The sequence below is a fragment of the Oncorhynchus tshawytscha genome, linkage group LG11 (assembly GCF_018296145.1).
Source record: "Oncorhynchus tshawytscha isolate Ot180627B linkage group LG11, Otsh_v2.0, whole genome shotgun sequence".
In the NCBI taxonomy this organism is placed as follows: domain Eukaryota; kingdom Metazoa; phylum Chordata; class Actinopteri; order Salmoniformes; family Salmonidae; genus Oncorhynchus; species Oncorhynchus tshawytscha.
Genome location: NC_056439.1, coordinates 14,788,610 through 14,809,524, shown reverse-complemented (window position 1 = coordinate 14,809,524; position 20,915 = coordinate 14,788,610). Strand labels below are relative to the sequence as shown.

Below are 20,915 nucleotides of genomic sequence, written 5' to 3'. Positions count from 1 at the left end.
ATCTTGTGACAATAACACAGAGACAGGAACAATCACCCACAAAACACTCAAAGAATATGGCTGCCTAAATATGGTTCCCAATCAGAGACAACGAGAATCACCTGCCTCTGATTGAGAACCGCCTCAGGCAACCATAGACTTTGCTAGAACACCCCACTAAGCCACAATCCCAAAACCTACGAAAAACCCCCCATACATAAACACAACACAAAATAAACCCATGTCACACACTGGCCTGACCAAATAAATATAGAAAACACAAAATACTAAGACCAGGGCGTGACATTATAATTGATATAAGTCAACATCTAAATATTAAGTATTAGGTATTTTTACATAAATTGTTAGGGCTGTATTGTTTTAAAACTCCAATAATGTTGTGACCCGTAAACATTGGGTGAATAACAAAATCAAAGCACATAGATTTATTGTTATTTGATTCATTTTTACAGTTGCGATACATATGGTCAACTACTGTAAATGACAAGTGTTTGCTATTAGCTATTATTTCATTACCACAGAGCGTTCCTGTCTGCTTAAAACCTAAATCCTTAGTCTCTGGTTAGGGTGAGCCAAAGGGCTGTGGGCTGGATTCAAACCTACGCCAACTCTGACATACATGTGTTCAGGGGGCAGCGGCTGTAACCGCTGGACCACACAGGCCACACGTGCATTCCTTTTTTTATTTGCCAAGATGTGCCCTCTCTCTCATTCTCTCCTCAACCTCCTTTTTATTTTACTTCCTCTCCTTGTTTCTCAGGAAGGTTTCTCTTTCTCTTTGCACTTCATGGGAGCAGATACGCTCCATTTCCAAAATATGCTCAATATATTGCTGGCTTAAAAGATTGATACTCCTTCCTCCATTTCCCAGGTATGTTTTACAGCATTGGCAACAAAACATCAAACTTTTATACAATTCCTTCAATGTTTATTTTGTATTTATTCATGTATTTGTTTATTTTTTATTTGATTTGTGTGGAATGTGAATCAGGTCACGTAGTACAGTAAAGAAAGCTACCCCCAGTAGACGTGGTGAGGATGCCATCGTCTTTTCAAAGTCTTCGCTCCCACAGCTTTCAACGTCTTCGTTCAGATGACTTTCTACCATCTTTTCACAGTCTTTCCAATGAATTTCAGTGTGTCTAAAATAACAGACAAAACAACAACATAAACATTGTACCGCTTCTTCTTGTTGCTACCGGCTGCAATCTAGAATGATGAAAACACTTTGTTCAAGAATTTTACTAACATCTCACTCACTCACATATATAGTTACAGCAGGCCATGGTAGGAAAGTCAGACACACACACATGCAAAAACATTACTCACACTTACTTACGGTATTGGAGTTGTTGGTTCTGTGGGTCGGGCGGATGGGGCACCAGCATCCTCCTCCTGAATCCTCCTCACGATGGCTGCAGAAGCTGGGGTCCTTGGGATATGTTGCCTTCTCTGGATTTTAGGTCCCAGCTCCTCGAGAAAGAGCCATCTCCTCTGGAGCTCCTCTGTTCCAATCTAGGTTCAACGCCATCCAGATGAGAAACGCGAGATGTCCAAGTGGCCAGAGTAGGGTTCTTCTTTTGCAGCTGTGGCCAGTCACAAGCATGTCTTAATTGTCCACCCCTCCTTTTGTGGCATTGTAATCCATTATGATTTCTGTTTTTGATGTTCCTGAACACAGATTCTCCCATCACCATGCAGTGTACTCATGAGTACCACATTTTTGCCTTTCTTTGGAGCGTAGGATGCTAGGGAACACAAACTTAGAGGAATTGATAGGCCTGTTCTGTGTGTTCAACAGCTGAGGTGGGAGCGCTGCCTTGTTTTTTGTACAATTCCTACCATCATCAGCTTCCTCTTGAGGAGCTCCTGTCCCAGCTTGTGAGAAGTAAAAATGTTAGCGCATGTGATGTTGTGGCCATGGAGTCCCTGTGTCATGTCCAGGACAACCCGCATCTCTTGGTTCTTGTCAGGGGCTCCTCCATCTGGCTTCCCCGTATACACGTGCAAGTTCCATGCATATGATGAAGCAGTATGTACTGCCTGAAGGGGCAGTGGCTCCTAAATGGCATATGCTGCTCAACAGTAATGTTGGGCCTAGGGTTGTAAAACAGGGGAAGGCGGTCCACCCACTTGTCCCACACTGACCTGTCTGCAGCTAGCTTGTCTCTCTGCCGCCGAGCTGGTCTGGTGTCTCGGTTATCGAAGCTGATAACCCTGGAAATGTGGAAGTTTTCCAGACATTGTTGCACGGAAAAGTTCTCTGTCAGTTTCTGCATCCCACAGGGATTCTGTGAATTTCCCATTGCATCTGAAAACACCAGCAAGAATAAGAACCCTAAAGTATGCATGTAAATGAGTTTGGTCCTAGGGCTGGCTGCTGATGGGCTGGTCCTGGGGCTGGCTGAGGGTCAATCTCATCCTCTTCAAGTCACTGGCAGACTCCGAATTGACAGAGACATGATCCTCATATTCTGAAAATTCTTCATCTTCCAAAGTGGAAAACGCTCCTTCCACCCTAGCCTCTCTCTGCAAAAATAATGAGTTTATTTTTTACAATGTATCGAAATAATGTATTGTAATAATTGTGCAGTTTTACACACTACAAAGGGTAAAAAGTGTGAGAAAAGTGGGAGATAGACAGGTTCTTGGTGCTATGTTGAAACAGCAGGCCCAGGGAGGAGGAAGACAGAGTGAAGGCACACAGCAAACCTTTTTGTTGAATTTTTACTTGATTTCATCTACACACACTTTTATTACCCTCCAAGACCACATATGTAATATAAATGTGTAGGGGGTGCACAGTGTGCACTCAATGAAAATTAGCCAAGGCCAAGGTTGAAAAAATAACAAATTGTATCATTTTTCTTTTTAACATTGAATGTGTCCCACGGACCCGAACTCCACACAAGGGTTAATATCCATTTTGTCCTCTTTCTCTGTCTATTCCCCTTCTCTTACACAGAGACCAGGTGAGGAGATAACACAGAATGGTGAGGAGTGGAAAGTGATCAAAAGTGAGGCAGCTCGTCTGATCGAAGAGAACAGAAAGATGGAGAAAGAGAATGTCAGCCAGAAAGAGATGGAAGAGGAAAGGAGGAGCGAAGAGGCAGTAAGAGCAGAGAAAGTGGAGGCCACAAAACAGGTTGAGGAGAGGGAAATAGAGATGGAGGAGGAGAAGCTGTGCAGATCAGGATAAAGAGAAAGACACTCAGGATGGAGGTTCACAGCAGATAGGAACCCTCTGTGGTATTTAACTAATAGCTAATAGCAAACACTTCTCATTTGCAGCACTAGACCATATCTCAAATGAAACTGATACAGACAGCGATATTGAAAGTGAGGCATCGAGTCTGACAAAAGTAACAGAAAGACTGCCAGTGTCAGCCAGAAAGAGATGGAAGAGGAAAAGAGGAGTGGCAGAGAGAGTAGAGAAAAAGGTGGCCACAAAACAGGCTGAGGGAAATAGAGATGGAGAAGAAGAGGAAGATTGAGAATAAGCAAGTGATAAGAGGGGAATAAGACGTCTGAGAATGAACAGTAATAGAGACAAAGCCAGAAGAGCAGACTGCAACAGAGGTTGAGACAGAACTGAGTGATTGGGACATGACAGATGAAAGTGAAGAGGATACATTTAAGGTGGAAAAACAGAAAGAGCTTGAAGAGAAGCAGAAAAGGGTAAGAGAGCTGGCAAAGAAGAAGTCTGAGGACTTCTAGTGGAGAAGGTGGAAAGTTTTAAGTTCCTCGGCGTACACATCACGGACAAATTGAAATGGTCCACCCACGGACAGCGTGGTGAAGAAGGCGCAAACAGCGCCTCTTCAACCTCAAAAGGCTGAATTAATTTGGCTTGTCACCGAAAAACACTCACAATCGAGAGTATCCTGTCGGGCTGCATCACCGCCTGGTACAGCAACTGCTCCGCCCACAACCGTAAGGCTCTCCAGAGGGTAGTGAGGTCTGCACAATGCATCACCGGGGGCAAACTTCCTGTCCTCCAGGACACCTACACCACCCGATGTCACAGGAAGGCCAAAAAAGATCATCAGACTGTTAAACAGCCATCATTAACATTGAGTGGCTGCTGCCAACATACTGACTCAAATCTCTAGCCACTTTAATAATAGAAATTTGGATGTAATAAATGTATCTCTTCTATGTACCTCTTGAGGAGCTCCTGTCCCAGCTTGTGAGAAGTAAAAATGTTAGCGCATGTGATGTTGTGGCCATGGAGTCCCTGTGTCATGTCCAGGACAACCCGCATCTCTTGGTTCTTGTCAGGGGCTCCTCCATCTGGCTTCCCCGTATACACGTGCAAGTTCCATGCATATGATGAAGCAGTATGTACTGCCTGAAGGGGCAGTGGCTCCTAAATGGCATATGCTGCTCAACAGTAATGTTGGGCCTAGGGTTGTAAAACAGGGGAAGGCGGTCCACCCACTTGTCCCACACTGACCTGTCTGCAGCTAGCTTGTCTCTCTGCCGCCGAGCTGGTCTGTTGTCTCGGTTATCGAAGCTGATAACCCTGGAAATGTGGAAGTTTTCCAGACATTGTTGCACGGAAAAGTTCTCTGTCAGTTTCTGCATCCCACAGGGATTCTGTGAATTTCCCATTGCATCTGAAAACACCAGCAAGAATAAGAACCCTAAAGTATGCATGTAAATGAGTTTGGTCCTAGGGCTGGCTGCTGATGGGCTGGTCCTGGGGCTGGCTGAGGGTCAATCTCATCCTCTTCAAGTCACTGGCAGACTCCGAATTGACAGAGACATGATCCTCATATTCTGAAAATTCTTCTTGAATTAATTTGGCTTGTCACCGAAAAACACTCACAATCGAGAGTATCCTGTCGGGCTGCATCACCGCCTGGTACAGCAACTGCTCCGCCCACAACCGTAAGGCTCTCCAGAGGGTAGTGAGGTCTGCACAATGCATCACCGGGGGCAAACTTCCTGTCCTCCAGGACACCTACACCACCCGATGTCACAGGAAGGCCAAAAAAGATCATCAGACTGTTAAACAGCCATCATTAACATTGAGTGGCTGCTGCCAACATACTGACTCAAATCTCTAGCCACTTTAATAATAGAAATTTGGATGTAATAAATGTATCACTTGTCACTTTAAACAATGCCACTTTATTTCATGTTTACATACCCTACATTACTCATCTCATATGTATATACTGTACTCTATACCATCTACTGCATCGTGCCTATGCCGCACAGCCATCCATTTATTTATATGTACATATTCATTCCTTTACACTTGTGTGTATAAGGTAGTTGTTGTGAAATTGTTCGATTACTTGTTAGATATTACTGCACGGTCAGAACTTGAGGCACAAGCATTTCGCTACACTCTCATTAACATCTGCTAACCATGTGAATGTGACAAATGCATTTAGATTTGATGAACAGAGTGAGAGAGACCAAAAAGGAAGAGCAGACTGCTATAGACAGAACTGAATCAACTTAAAACCAATTTTATTTGTCACATGTTATGTAAAAAACAGGTGTAGACTAATAGTGAAATGCTTGAAGAATCAAAAAGAGCTGGAGTGGAAGGCAGAGAAAAAGGTGAGGGGGAGAAAAAAGCCAGAGAGCTGGGGGGAAAAGGAGATGAGGAAAGAGGAGAAAGAACTCCTGGAGCAGGTGAGGCTGGAATCCAGAAGAAAGGAGCACAGGAAGAAAGCAGAGGCAACCAGAATGGAAGAGGAGCATAACCAGTGCGCTGATTTCTTTAGTGATTTGAGGGAGGAAGCGGCACAGAAGCATCTGAGGAAGTTGGAGGGCAGGAGGTAGGAGTATGCCACCAAGAGGGGCTAACAGATGTTTCATAAAAATATAGTTGTCAAGAGGACAACACACAAGGCCCCAGGAAGAGTCAGCGCAAGAAGCGAGTTCAGATGAGGACACTGGCTCTGAATGGGAGAAGGAAAAGAGGAAGGAGAAGCAGAGAAAGGAAGACAATAGAGTAAAGGACAAGAAGATGGCAAAGAAGCAGAAGATTATACAACTGGGGCAGAAGAGAGGAGAGGTATAGGTACGCCTTGTTCCCACAAAAAAAAGGTAGATTCAAGTCATTCAATGTTTTCGACTAGGATCCATTCTCACAGTTGACTGGGGTGTGTCAAAATAAAACATTACGTACTACCATTACTTTAATATCAAGCATTCATGTATAAAAATGTATTTTTATTCCAAACAAAATGTCTGTGAACTACGAAATTACTCAACCAGTTAAAGCCACAACACAGAAACAGCAGTGTTTGTCAGACCATGAGAAATCCTGAAAAATCAGTCTTCTCACAGAAACGTCTGTAGCATCTGAACTATTATGACCACGCTATGGAAAGATGACTCTTACAAACGCGATGGTGTTCTCCGTTTTGCTCTACAACCCCCACAAGCATCACAGGACTCGTCTGATATCGTCGGTACAGCCAATCTGACAACTTCTGTCCATAGCGTCAGAACAGTTAGGGCTACACACGAATATGACCCCTCTTTGGAAAGGTGTCTCACGAACATGGTTGTTTTGCTCTAGGATGCCCACAAGCCTAGTCTGAAGGTAGCCCGGACCAGTTGAAAAATGGTATGGGGAAAAAAAGTGCCTAAAATAAGAGGTCAATGTTTGTTTTGTATAGTTTGCTGATCTATAATTCAAATTCAACATTTTACCAAATCATTTTTGGATATTTCTTATATACCCTAAGGTCTCCTAAAATTCAAAATCAAATAGCTAAATGATCCTTGGTATGACCATCTTGAAACAATTCCATATGTTAGCTTAGTAAGGATTAATATGCAGTTACTAACAGGATATAAAAATAAACACTTCCTTCATCCATGCAAAACAAACATTGTGTCTCTTTATTTTGATAAATTACAATAAATATATGAAGACATACTACTATGAAGAACGGGGGAAAAAAGAATACTGTTGGGTGGCCTAGTTCTGTTTCCATATAGGTATTGAATTCACCCCTCATATATACAAACACCCTCAGCTTGTCTCCACCACCTCTTTGTTTGTTTTCTGCCCCAAAAACACTTTTCTGTTTCTTTGAACTTGAAGCTGAAAAGACACAATGGGAGAGAATAATACATGTCATGTTCAGTTTGGTTAATGACATGGTAAAGTGTATTTGATTTAAGACCACTCACATTGGCTTTCAAACTAGAATGGAGAAATACAATCTATGCTAAGATTACAACAAAGTCCAAACACATTTTAGTCAACAACAAAAGTTCAGGGTATAGCACCCAATGATGGGCAATGGGGTTGACATGATCTAGTCTGATGAACTATACCGTGGATCCCTCCAGTACGTGTGGGTCTTTCTGGAGAGCATTATTCAGGCCTTCCTCGGACGTGTAGCCGATCCAGCAGAAGCCTCTGTGGAAGCCTGTCTCTTTGTCCTGTTTAGAAGATATACAGTACCAGTCAAAAGTTTGGACACCTACTCATTCGTTTCTTTATTTTTACTCTTTTCAACCTATTCTACCTTGTAGAATAATAGCAAAGACATCAAAACTATGAAATAATACATATGGAATCATGTAACCACAAAATTGTTAAACAAATCCAAATATATTTGAGATGTTAGACTCTTCAAAGTAGCCACCCTTTGCCTTGATGACAACTTTGCAAACTCTTGGCATTCTCTCAACCAGCTTCATGAGGTAGTCACCTGGAATGCATTTCAATTAACAGCTGTGCGTTATTAAAAGTTTTATTTCTTTCATTCTTAATGCATTTGAGCCAATCAGTTATGTTGTGACAAGGTAGGGTTGGTATACAGAAGATAGCCCTATTTGGTAAAAGACCAAGTTCATATTATGGCAAGCACAACTTAAATAAGCAAAGAGAAACATCAGTCCATCATTACTTTAAGACATGAAAGTCAGTCAATGCAGAACATTTCAAGAACTTTGAAAGTTTTTGCAGTTGCAAAAACCATCAAGCGCTATGATGAAACTAGCTCTCATGAGGACCGCCACAGGAAAGGAAGGCCCAGAGTTACTTCTGCTGCAGAGAATACGTTCATTAGAGTTACCAGCCTCAGAAATTGCAGCCCAAATAAATGCTTCAGAGACTTCAAGTAACAAACACGTCAACATCAACTGTTCAGAGGAGACTGTGTGAATCAGGCCTTCGTGGTCAAACTGCTGCAAAGAAACCACTACTAAAGGACACCAATAAGAAGAGCCTTTCTTGGGCAAAGAAACACGAGCAATGGACATTTGACCTGTGGAAATCTGTTATTTGGTCTGATGAGTCCAAATGCGAGATTTTTGGTTCCAACCACCGGGTCTTTGTGAAACGCAGAGTAGGTGAACAGATGATATCCGCATGTGTGGCTCCCACAGTGAAGCATGGAGGTGGTGTGATGGTGCTTTGCTGGTGACACTATCTGTGATTTATTTTGAATTTAAGGCACACTTAACCAGCATTGCTACCACAGTAGTCTGTAGCGATATGCCATCCCATCTGGTTTGAGCTTAGTGTGATTATCATTTGTTTTTCAACAGGACAATGTCCCAACACACCTACAAGCTGTTAAAGGGCTAACTGACCAAGAAGGAGATTGGTGGAGTGCTGCATCAGATGACATGGCCTCCACAATCCCCCGACCTCAACCCAACTGAGATGGTTTGAGATGAGTTGGACCGCAGAGGGAAGAAAAAGCAGCCAACAAGTGCTCAGCATATGTGGGAATTCCTTCAAGACTGTTGGAAAAGCATTCGAGGTGAAGCTGGTTGAGAGAATGCCAAGAGTGTGCAAAGTTGTCATCAAGGCAAAGGGTGGCTACTTTGAAGAATCTCAAATATATTTAGATTTTTTAAACAATTTTTGGTTACTACATGATTCCATGTGTGTTATTTCATAGATTTGATGTCTTCACTATTATTGGTGTAGAAAATAGTAAATATAAAGAAAAACCCTTGAATGAGTAAGTGTCCAAACTTTTGACTGGTACTGTACATTGTAAGTCAAGATGGAGGTTGTGATATAGGCCAAATGAGATAAACATTGCGATATCAGTGGGCTCACAGGAATCTCAATCATTAAACAATCTGTTGAGGCCAGTGTACTTACAAAGGGAACAAGGCATTTCTTGACTTGACCAAACTGCCCAAAGTAGTCCTTCATCTCCTCTGAAAGAAAATAATGACATGTTATATTACACATTCTACCACTGTAGCTAAGCAACTAACTTAGTTAGTAAAGCTAAGTCTACAGTGTAACCTTAAACAGACAATGCTGATAGTTAACGTGTCTGATTAATCAGACTGTAATAGCTACACAATTATTATTTTTTTGTCTAAATAAATCAGACAAGTACCTATAGTAGCCATCTCTTTGACATGCAAAACCCATATCATTAGGATACAATAAGCCTGATAATTTAGCAATCAATAAAATCAATACCAAATGAGCACTGTTGCAAAGGCAGAGAAAAGCTGGTTGAGGTGAAAGTAGCACACGTGGCTAGCGCCCACAAAAGTTCCCTGCCTAACAAAACACTGCCAACAGTAACTTTAATCCCGTTTTTTAAATTTTTAACATGCTTACTGCTTGCAAGGGTCCATGGTATTTTAGACACAAACACCTCATATACCTTCTTCGACGACCCTGCCATATTATGTCCTTGGAACTCGAGCTACCTCTGACCCGAGTCACGTGACACGCGCCGGTGTCGTTTAAAAATATATATATTTTCAGATAAGGACTTAAAAATCACCTAAAGTTCAGATCTATTTTACAAATAATAAAATAAAATAAACGTTATAAATATTTAACAAAATGTTATGTTTTGTCATGTTTTGCTTATTTGTAAAAAATATATAATTAAAACAAATAAATAAATAGTTGAAAGGTTATTTTTCAGATGCATTTAGAACTTCAAATTCTAGAACTTCAAATTCGTCAAGCGAAGAAATCCTCCACCTGACTTTAGCGGTGTCATTGTCTTCTCGAAAATGGTCAAACGTGAGTGTTTCCAATATAGCTTACAACGAATATTTGTAATGTTAATGTTAACAGCTGAACCCTATCGCTCCAAATGCTAACGTATTGGCCAGCTAGCGTTTGCCGTCTTCGATAACTACCAACTATTGACACTGTCAGAGATTGCCTACATATATACAATGAACATATAAAAAGTGAATGAATGTGCTATAAAACATAGTCAAGCCAACTTCTGGATAAATTGCAGTGCATATCATATGGAACAAGTTTACACAGCTACACACATTTTCCTAGGTGTGTCTATGACTATGATTGATAATGTCAAAAGCTGCATAGAATTCTAACAAGATTGCTGGATTGATGGAGCGCATCCAACTTTTAGCTGCATACACCGCCACCTACTGTACTGGTGTGTGACGCAGTTCATGGCCTACCTACATTATATTCTTAGATACAATAATACAACATTGGGAAAAGGAAACCCTACCACGTATTAGCCCTCTGAAAAACCCACCAACTATTCAACCCTACCCAGTCCTACTCCAGACCAATGGTCTGAAAAGACATATCACTACCACTCAACACCCTGCAGCTGCAATCCCAAATACCTCTCTGCCACTACAACCTGTATTTTCTTTGACTTTCGATTCATTTCTGCAGTACAATTAACAACCATATCTTTAAATGCTAAAAAACCCACCTTAATGATCACTCTCTTTTGATCTCTGCCTATGTAACCGATGTGAAATGGCTAGTTAGTTAGAGGGGTGCGCGCTAATAGCGTTTCAATCGATGATGTCACTTGCTCTGAGACCTTGAAGTAGATGTTCCCCTCTGCAAGGGCCACACCTTTTGTGGCATGATGGGTAACGATGCTTCAAGGGTAGCTGTTGTCGATGTGTGCAGAGGGTCCCTGGTTCGAACCCAGGTAGGGGTGCGTAGAGGGACGGAAGCTATACTGTTACACCTACTCACAGGAATCCTCTCAGGAACCCTCACCCTTTACACATCTTCCTCATCTTCGCTGCTTCTGCATACAACACTTTCTGTACTACTCTAACCCTGGTAACCTCAATCTGCCATTCTCTCACCGGACACTTCCGATCTCCAGCCCCATGATCACCCCCACAACTAACACACATAACTTTCTCCCCCGATACCACACATTCCCTCCTGCACACTTCTCACATCTAGGCATCTCCCTCCTACACACTGCTACAATATGACCATAACCTTGACACCTAAAATATTCTCAGAACATAAACTCTCACAGGATAAGTGACACTTCCTACCTTGACCTTATCTGGTAACGACTCTACATCAAAACTCAGCATGACAGATAACGTCTACTCCGTTTCCCCATTGGATCTACATCTCATCAAGCTGCGGGTGTCACAGATACCGGGAATCTTCGTTATCACTCCTTTCAACGGCTCCCAATTCTTGTCCCTAATCTCGTTATCCGGAGCGCCCTCTCAATCTGGGTTGAGGAAACACAATAAATCATCAGGAGTCCATTCTGAGTGACCTTCACCAACTCAACAGTCCCCAACCTCTCCTCCACTCAACCTGACGTCACATATGGATCAACCAAACAGCAAGGATCCATTCTCTGAACAAATCTCACTCCCACTGGGCCAAAGTCATCCTTATCATCCTTGGAACGAGGCCCGAACTCGCCGCAGGTACTTCACCCTCACTCTTAACAAGTTCCATCTCTGAACTACTGGAGCACGTATCCCTGTTTTTCCACTTGACTCCTACCTTCCTCACCTCAAAACCTCCCTCTACACTCAATTTCTTCTCAGCAGTCATCACTGCACCTCCCACCACATGTATTTGATCTTCACTCCTGTCCCATTTCCTCCTCAAGCTCTTCCAAAAGTTCGGTACAATCCTCCATTCCATATTCACTCAAAAAATATTCCATGTCTCATTTTTTTCTTGCCCATCATTGTTGTCCTTCACCAGATCTTTCAGAAGGCCTGTGTAGTCCCCCACTCCATGTTTATTCATAATATACTCCACCTTCTGCCTTATTTCCTTTTCCGCCATCTTCCCCACCGTGGTCTTCTTCCAACGCCCTGACCACCTCTACACCATCTTCCTTCTGCAAGGGAGGCTCTTGCCCTTCCTCCATTGATTGATTGTTATTTTGCTGTTTGTTTAAAAGTTCTCTGAATTTGACTCGAATACAGTATCTAAGTGTGACTAGATAATTGTGAATTTATAAGACACACACACACACATAGTTTACTTTGCGATCTGCGTCAGTCAGTGTCATGTAAAAATACACTGAACAAAAATATAAATGCAACATGTAAAGTGTTGGTCCCATGTTTCATGAGCCATATGCACAAAAAGCTTATTTCTCTAAAATGTTGTGCACAATTGTTTACATCCCTGGTAGTGAGCATTTCTCCTTTGCCAAGATAATCCATCCATCTGACAGGTGTGGCATATCAAGAAGCAGCATATTAAACAGCATGATCATTATACAGGTGCACCTTGTGCTGGGGATAATACAAGGCCACTCTAAAATGTGTAGTTTGGTCATAAAACACAATTCCATTGATGTTTCAAGTTTTGAGGGAGCATGAAATTAGCATGCTGACTACAGGAATGTCCACCAGAGCTGTTGCCAGAGAATTGAATGTTAATTTCTCTACCATAAGCCAATGTCATTTTATAGAATTTGTACATCCAACCGGCCTCACAACCGCAGACCACATGTATGGTGTCGTGTGGGCGAGCGGGTTGCTGATGTCAACATTGTGAACACAATTGCATTTTATCAACGGTAATTTGAATGAACAGAGATACTGTGACAAAATTCTGAGGCCCATTGTTGTGACATTCATCTGCCGCCATCACCTCATGTTTCAGCATGATAATGCATGGCCCCATGTCGCAAGAATATGTACACAATTCCTGGAAGCTAAAAATGTCCCAATTCTTCCATGACCTGCATGTCACCCATTGAGCATATTTGGGATGCTCTGGATCTACGTGTACGACAGCGTGTTCCAGTTCGCGTCAATATCCAGCTACTTTGCACAGCCATTGAAGAGGAGTGGGACAACATTCCACAGGCCAGAATCAACAGCCTGATCAACTCTATGTGAAGGAGATGAACTGGAGATGAGCTGTAGCGAACCAGTGGTCATGGGGCGGCAGGGTAGCCTAGTGGTTAGAGCGTTGGACTAGTAACCGGAAGGTTGCAAGTTCAAACCCCTGAGCTGACAAGGTACAAATCTGTCGTTCTGCCCACTGCAGCTCCACTGTTTCTAGGCCGTCATTGAAAATAAGAATTTGTTCTTAACTGAATTGCCTAGTAAAAATTAAATATATATATTTTTTGCCCACAAAAGTCGGTTAAGACCCTGGTGAGGTTGACGAGCACTCAGATGAGCTTTCCTGAGACGGTTTCTGAAAGTTTGTGCAGAAATTCTTCAGTTGTGCAAACCTACAGTTTCGTTAGCTGTCTTGAGTGGCTGGTCTCAGATGATGCTGCAAGTGAAGAAGTCGGATGTAGAGGTCATGTACTGGTGTGGTTACACTACTGTTGTGAGGCCGGTTGGACATTCTGTCAAATTCTCTGAAACTACATTGGAGGTGGCTTATGGTAGAGAAATTAACTTTACATTCTCTGGCAACAGCTCTGATGGACATTCCTACAGTCAGCATGTCAATTGCACGCTCCCTCAACTTGAGTCATCTGTGGCATTGTGTTTTGTGGCAACTGTACATTTTGGTGGCCTTTTATTGTCCCCAGCACAAGTTGCACCTGTATAATGATCATGCCATTTAATCTTGATATTTTCCACACCTTTCAGGTGGATGGATATCTTGGCAAAGGAGAAATGCTCACCAACAGGGATGTAAACCAATTTGAACTCAACTTGCACGTTTGATTTACTCAATTCAATCAAAGGACTATATTTGATCATTATCTTTTATTTTTTTGAATTTGAAAAAATCAGATTTTGAAGGTTGTATTTTAAAGGTGAAAATCATAGGGTGTCTATGTAATCAATTGACTTGAATGGGTAACATTAACTTTAGATGCGGCAGTCTGCTGCACCTGGAGTGATCTGTCACCTGAAGCTGTGGAAGACCATCGTCCAAGAACTGCCAGAACTGATTTGTTTTTTAGTTTTAAAAAAGCGTCTGAGATTCTCATTGTAATGAAATACAACACATTTATTATTATCTGTTTGCTTCCCCATAGGAAGACTGGCTCGAGGATCAGGGAGCCCAAGAGAATGTTGGAGAAGCTTTGCTAGGTGACCATGGAGTGACCCTGGTCGTCTAACTGCTACAGTACACTTCAATCAGAAGACACACCTGCTGAGAAATCGGTTAATACCAAAAGTCCCCCACACCCAACCTCATATCAAACCAAGCCAACCTAGCAGACATGTAGAGTGACAACCTGTCGCAGGCCTTTGGGAGTATCTCCTTACTGTAGGTAGAGGTAAATGAGCTTCGTGGTGAGGTGACAGTTCTGAGGCAGGATAAGGAAGTGCTAAGAGAGAAACTGGCAATGGTCAAGTGCATCATGAGGAGAGAGGTAGCTGAGCTACAAAGGGAGTTGTCAGCAGTAATAGAATGGCTACAACACAGCGACACAACCATCCACACTTTTAAGAGAACAACTGGGGCCTACCACAACCCTCACTACCACACCCTCACATCGACAGTACGACCGCTTCTCATAGTGAAACTCCAGAACTTCTACAGGCTCAGCGTAAGTAAACAGACCTAAAACAACTCCTCCTCCCACACCAGAACATTCCCCTCATAAGAGAGGTCTGACGAGACCTCTTCAAGATCCTATCATCTCAGCCCCAGAGCACCAGTGCCAGCGGAGCCATGCTGGAATCCTCAGGAGAGAAGAACACAATGAAAGGCCACCTGTGGTCCCCACCCCACTCTATCCGAAGAACATTACTTCAGACACAGCAGCACACAGGGAGAACACCCTATGGCCTTCATTTTATATGACACCAATGGGACATTTCTCAGAGAGAAACTGCTATTCCCTGGCATGTCAGTCAGAATGCTATGGTGCCCAAAAGCAGCAAGTGCCTTGAAAAGTCTGTCAAGCAACAAATGAAATGGGGCCAAACATATTATAATTCACACGGGTACTAATGTTTGATGGCAATGAGAGGACATGTAGCTCCTGCAATGCAGCAAGTTGCAGCCAGCGCTGCAGGGAGATTTCCTAACACCAAAATCTCTATGTCCACCCTGGTGCTGCGTGGAGATGTGCCCTTCCACATTATTCAGAGCAACAATGCTGAGCTGTCTAGAGACTGTGCTCTCTTGGGCAATGTTTACCTAGCGAACCACTGTGACATTCACCCACAGCTGAACAAACAGGGTGTCGAGGTGTTTGCTAGGAAACTGAAAAAAACTACCCTGGAACAAAGCAAAAACCAAAATAAGAGGAACTCTGCTATACATATTTTCAAGCATGGTGGTGGCTGCATCATGTTATGGGTATCGTACATCCTCCAAGGTCACGACCACCAGCATTTTGATGATACAGCAGTAGAATTACAAGGATATAACGTCTACAGAAAAGACAGGAATGTCTATGGGGGAGCTGTATATATTCAGAGCCATATTCCTGTAAAGCTCAGAGAGAATCTCATGACAAATTAAGTAAAGTGCAGGTTCACCTGCCTCCTCTGAAGCCACATCAACACCATCATCCCAGAAACCCTAGACCCAATCCAATTTGCATACCGCCCCAACAGATCCACAGATGATGCAGTCTCTATTGCACTCCACTCTGCCCTTTCCCACCTGGACAAAAGGAACACCTATGTGAGAATGCTTTTCATTAACTACAGCTCAGCATTCAATCCCATAATGCCCTCAAAGCTTATCACCAAGCTAAGGATCCTAGCACTAAAAACCTCCCTCTGCAACTGGATCCTGGACTTCCTGACGGGCCGCCCCCAGGTGGTGAGGGTAGGTAACAACACATCCGCCACGCTGATCCTCAACACAGGGGCCCCTCAGGGGTGCATGCTCAGCCCCCTCCTGTACTCCCTGTTCACTCATGACTGCACAGCCAGGCAAGATTCCAACACAATCATTAAATTTGCCGATGACACAACAGTGGTAGGCGTGATCACTGACAACAACAAGACTGCCTATTGGGAGGAGGTCCGAGACCTGGCAGGTTGGTGCCAGGACAACAACCTCTCCCTCAACGTGATCAAGACAAAGGGGATGATTGTGGACTACAGGAAAAAGAGGACCGAGCATGCCCCCATTCTCATCGACGGGGCTGCAGTGGAGCAGGTTGAGGGCTTCAAGTGCCTTGGTGTCCACATCACCAACAAACAAACATGGTCCAGGCACACCATGACAGTTGTGAAGCGGGCACGACAAAACCTATTCCCCCTCAGGAGACTGAGAAGATTTGGCATGGGTCCTCAGATCCTCAAAAGGTTCTACAGTTGCACCATCTAGAGCATCACTGCTCATTCTCTTACCGCAAAGCACTACAGAGGGTAGTGCGAATGGCCCAGTACATCACTGGGGCCAAGCTTTCTGCCATCCAGGACTTCCTGCCATCCAGACTATACCAGACGGTGTCAGAGGAAGGCTCTAAAAATGGTCAAAGACTCGAGCCACCCTAGTCATAGACTGTTCTCTCTGCTACCACATGGCAAGAGGTACCGGAGCGCCAAGTCTAGGTCCAAGAGGCTTCTAAACAGCTTCTACCTCCAAGCTATAAGACTCCTGAACATCTAGTCAAATGGCTACCCAGACTATTTGCACCCCACCCCCCCCCCTCTCCACACCACTGCCACTTTCTGTTGTCATCTATGCATTGTCACCTACATGTACATTCTACCTTAACTAACCGGTGCCCCCGCACATTGACTCTGTACCTGCACCCCCCTGTATATATTGTTATTTTTTTACTGCTGCTCTTTAATGACTTATTTTATATCTTATTCTTATCTGTATTTTTTTTAACTGCATGGTTGGTTAGGGGCTCGTAAGTAAGCATTTCACTGTAAGGTCTACACCTGTTGTATTCAGCGCATGTGACTAATAAAATTTGATTTGATTTGCTCTATATCAGTTCCCATTGGCTGTAGTTGTCACAACTTCCGCAGAGGTCGGTCCCTGTCCTTGTTCGGGCGATGTTCGGAGGTCGACCTCACTGCTAAAGGGGGGTCCATTTCGGTTGCAGTGGTCGGCTGAGGCGGATAGGGCTTTTGGTCACCTAAGGGCTCTGTTTACCGCGGCGCCCGTGCTGGCCCATCCGGATACTCTTTGGAGTTCATGGTGGAGGTGGACGCGTCCGAGGCTGGGATAGGAGCCGTGCTCTCTCAGCGCTTGGGCACGCAGCCGAAGCTCCGTCCCTGTGCCTGCTTCTCGAAGAGGCTCAGGACCGGGAGTTTTGGGCTGTCGTCAAAACGTTGAAGACGTGGAGACATTGGCTTGAGGGGCTAAACACCCTTTTCTCATCTGGACTGACCCTTTTCTCATCTGGACTGACCACCCCAACTTGGAGTACATCCGGGCAGCGAGGAGACTGAATCCTCGTCAGGCAAGGTGGGCCATGTTTTTCACCCGTTTTGTTTTCACCCTTTCTTACAGACCAGGTTCCCAGAATGTGATGGCAGACTCACTGTCCCGGCTGTATGACACAGAAGAGCGGCCCATGCATCCTACCTCCATACTCTCCGCCTCCTGCCTGGTGGCGCCAGTAGTATGGGAGCTGGACGCGGACATTGAGCAGGCGTTACGTGCCGAGCCCGCTCCCCTCTAGTGTCCCGCTGGGCGTCTGTATGTTCCGTCTGTTGTCCGTGACTGACTGATCTATTGGGCTCACACGTCACCCTCCTCTGGTCATCCAGGGATTGGTCGGACAGTGCACTGTTTGAGTGGGAAATACTGGTGGTCCACCTTGGCTATGGACGTGAGGGTTTATGTATCCTCCTGCTTGGTGTGCACCCAGTGAAAGGCTCCTAGGCACCTGCCCAGAGGTAAACTACATCCCTTACCTGTTCCACAACGGCCTTGGTCGCACCTGTCAATTGATTTTCTTACCGATCTCCACCCCTCACAGGGTAACACCACGATCCTGGTCGTTGTGCATCGTTTCTCTAAGTCCTGCCGTCTGCTCCCTCTGCCCGGTCTCCCTACGGCCCTACAGACTGCGGAGGCCTTGTTTACGCACGTCTTCCGGCACTACAGAGTGCCTGAGGGTCTGGAGTTCACTTCGAGGGTCTGGAGGGCGTTCATGGAACGTCTGGGGGTTTCACCCCGAGAGTAATGGGCAGGTGGAGAGAGTGAACCAGGATGTGGGTAGGTTTCTGTGGTCTTATTGCCAGGACAGGCCAGGTGGAGTGGGCAGCGGTCGTGCCCTGGGTCGAGATTGCTCAGAACTCGCTCCGCCACTGAAACCTGCCCCTGCGCCTGCCCTGCTGGGCCCGAGGTTTGTGGGGCCATTTAAAGTCCTGAGGAGAGTGAACGAGGTTAGTTACAGGTTACAGCATCCCCCCAATTACTGTATTAACCCCTCGTTCCATGTGTCTCTCCTCAGGCCGGTGGTGGCTGGCCCGCTCCAGGAGTCAAGGTGCGGGAGGTTCCTCCGCCCCCTCTGGACATCGAGGGGGCCCCGGCATACTCCGTTCGCTCAATACTGGATTCGAGGCGTCTGGCGAGGGGCCTTCAGTACCTCGTGGAGTGGGAAGGGTACGGTCTGGAGGTACGGTCATCGTCCCAGAGGCCGATGTCGGCGCGCTGCTGGAGTCGCACATCAAGGGGCGGTACTGTCACGACTTCCGCCGAGGTCGGTCGACGTCACCGGTCTTCTAGCCATCGCCGATCCACCTTTAATTTTCCATTTGTTCTGTCTTGTTTTCCCGCACACCTGGTTTGCATTCCTTCATTACTCGTCTTGCATATAACCCTCTGTTTCCCCCCATTTATGTGTGTGGAATTGTTATATGTAAATGTATGTGTACTCCAGGCTGGTTTGCGCCGGGTTAGTGTAACCAGTGTGTGTTTAGTTTTTTGAGTACCATTGTCACGTTCTGACCTTAGTTCCTTTGTTATGTCTTTGTTTTAGTTTGGTCAGGGCGTGAGTTGGGGTGGGTAGTCTATGTTCATTTTTCTATGTTGCGTTTATGTGTTTGGCCTGGTATCGTTCTCAATCAGAGGCAGGTGTCGTTCGATGTCTGTGATTGAGAATCATACTTAGGTAGCCTTTTCCCACCTGTGTTTTGTGGGTGATTATTTTCTGTTCAGTGTTTTTCCATTCACCGTACAGGACTGTTCGTTTGTCGTTTTATTGTTGCTTTGTTCAGTGTTCAGTTATTTTATTAAAAACATGGACACTTACCACGCCGCACATTGGTCCTCCTCTTCTTCTACCTACGATGATCGTTACAACCGTGTTTTGTTCGCCTCAATAAAGGGCTCTGTTTGCTACCCTACAGACAGTTACACACTCCTTTACAGTAGTGACCATAACACTGTGGCAATAACAAGCAAAGCCAAAGTACCAAAGGCAGGGCCTAAAGTTATTTTTAAGAGCAAAATGTTTTCTCAGGACTCTTGTTAATTATGTAAAACCATTTATGTTGGTCTGCGTATAAGGAGGATAATCCAAAAGCAACACTTAGAATATTTGTACAATTATTCTTGCCAATTGTTGACAAACATGCACCTGTTAAGAAACTAACAGTAAGATGATAAATTGAAAAATTGTATTCAACAAAATTATGCAAAAAAGTTGTAAAACAAGTCAGGCTTCTCAACTGATTGGTTGACATACTGTCAATAAAGAAAGTGTGACTACACTTAACAACAAAATAAGAAGTTTTATTACCAAAACAAGATAAATTACATTTTAAAAAACTATTTAAAAAAAGAGCACCTTTAATTATATTATGGGCAGAGAACACAATTAATTGTTCATTGCAGTTGATCAGTCATTTATAACAAAACCTTTTGATAGAGCCAATAATTTCAATGACGATTTCACCGGTAAAGTGTAACGTACTGGGTGTAGTGGGTGAGAAGCCTTAAACTGTCTAGCAAAACCCACGAAATGGGAAACACGTAACCCACAGACGTGCACACAAGTTACACAAAACAATCACGCACAAAGAGCAGGCGGGCCTACTGGTAAATAAAGGGAAAGGGGAAAAAGGATCAGTTGCAGCTATTAGGCCGGTGATGACCGCCGAAGCGCCACCCGAACAGGAAGGGGAGCCACCTTCGGTAGGAGTCTTGACATAAAGTGGACAAACTGAGAAGTGAAATGACAATATTGAACAGTGACACATCATATTTGTGTATTCAAGATCTAATAATGAAAGAGAAGAATTGCTGTTTTTGAATTTGGTCAAGTTTGTGTGGAAGAGGTGGAATCACTGTTGTTGTCCATCAATAATGATAAGCCACCAGGTATAGACAACCTAGATGGAGAAACTATTAACAATGGTAGCAGACTGTATTGCCACCCCTATTTGTCATGTCTTCAACCAAAGCATAGAAGAGTGTGTCATCAGGTGTGGTATGAAGCTAAAGTTATTCCTCTACCTAAAAATAGAGCCAGCAAAGGATGCTTTACTAACAATCAGTTTGCTGTCTGTTCTTAGTTAACTGATGGAAAGAATTGTGTTGGAACAAATACAATGCTACTTTTTAAGGAAGAAGTTTAATACTGACTTTCAGCATGTGTATAGGGAAGGGCACTCAACTTGAACTGCACTGACACAGATGGCTGATGATTGGCTAAAATAAATGGATAATGAAATGATAGTTGCAGCAGTATTGTTAGATTTCAGTGCAGCCTTTGACATTATTGACTATATTTTGTTATTGGAAAAAACAATCTCTAGTTATGGCTTTACATCACCTGCCATCACATGGTTGGAGAGTTACTTAT

General features: G+C 43.9%; 1 protein-coding gene and 2 long non-coding RNA genes across 4 annotated transcripts; 1 reads left to right on the top strand and 2 right to left on the bottom strand.

Annotated features, from left to right (window-relative positions):
- Window positions 1-398: 398 nt before the first annotated feature.
- On the bottom strand, window positions 399-4,886 carry LOC112262283. 2 transcript variants are annotated; one of them, XR_006084535.1, is made up of 3 exons: window positions 4,832-4,886; window positions 1,336-2,529; window positions 399-1,142 (listed from the first exon to the last, which is right to left on the bottom strand). It is a non-coding gene; the product is annotated as an uncharacterized LOC112262283 (long non-coding RNA). The 2 variants fall into 2 exon arrangements; XR_002955315.2 differs by having other exon boundaries at window positions 1,340-2,529.
- Window positions 4,887-5,467: 581 nt separating this feature from the next.
- Window positions 5,468-9,694, bottom strand: slirp (SRA stem-loop interacting RNA binding protein). Its single transcript, XM_024436824.2, has 4 exons — window positions 9,581-9,694; window positions 9,104-9,162; window positions 7,315-7,422; window positions 5,468-7,078 (listed from the first exon to the last, which is right to left on the bottom strand). The coding sequence occupies exons 1-4, from the start codon at window positions 9,645-9,647 to the stop codon at window positions 7,007-7,009; spliced, it is 306 nt and encodes a 101-aa protein (XP_024292592.1). The 5' UTR covers window positions 9,648-9,694; the 3' UTR covers window positions 5,468-7,006.
- Window positions 9,695-9,871: 177 nt separating this feature from the next.
- Window positions 9,872-15,459, top strand: LOC121847817. Its single transcript, XR_006084681.1, has 2 exons — window positions 9,872-9,997; window positions 14,208-15,459. It is a non-coding gene; the product is annotated as an uncharacterized LOC121847817 (long non-coding RNA).
- The last annotated feature ends 5,456 nt before the right edge of the window (window positions 15,460-20,915 follow it).

What these genes read in the sequence shown, in the direction of transcription:
- slirp (XM_024436824.2), bottom strand. Translation starts at nt 9,647, where the DNA reads ATGGCAGGGTCGTCGAAGAAGGTATATGAGGTGTTTGTGTCTAAAATA. An exon ending in ACCATGGACCCTTGCAAGCA is followed by an intron (nt 9,163 to 9,580) that starts GTAAGCATGTTA and finishes ATTTTCTTTCAG; the next exon opens with AGGAGATGAAGGACTACTTT. An exon ending in ACGTACTGGAGGGATCCACG is followed by an intron (nt 7,079 to 7,314) that starts GTATAGTTCATC and finishes GTGTCTTTTCAG; the next exon opens with CTTCAAGTTCAAAGAAACAG.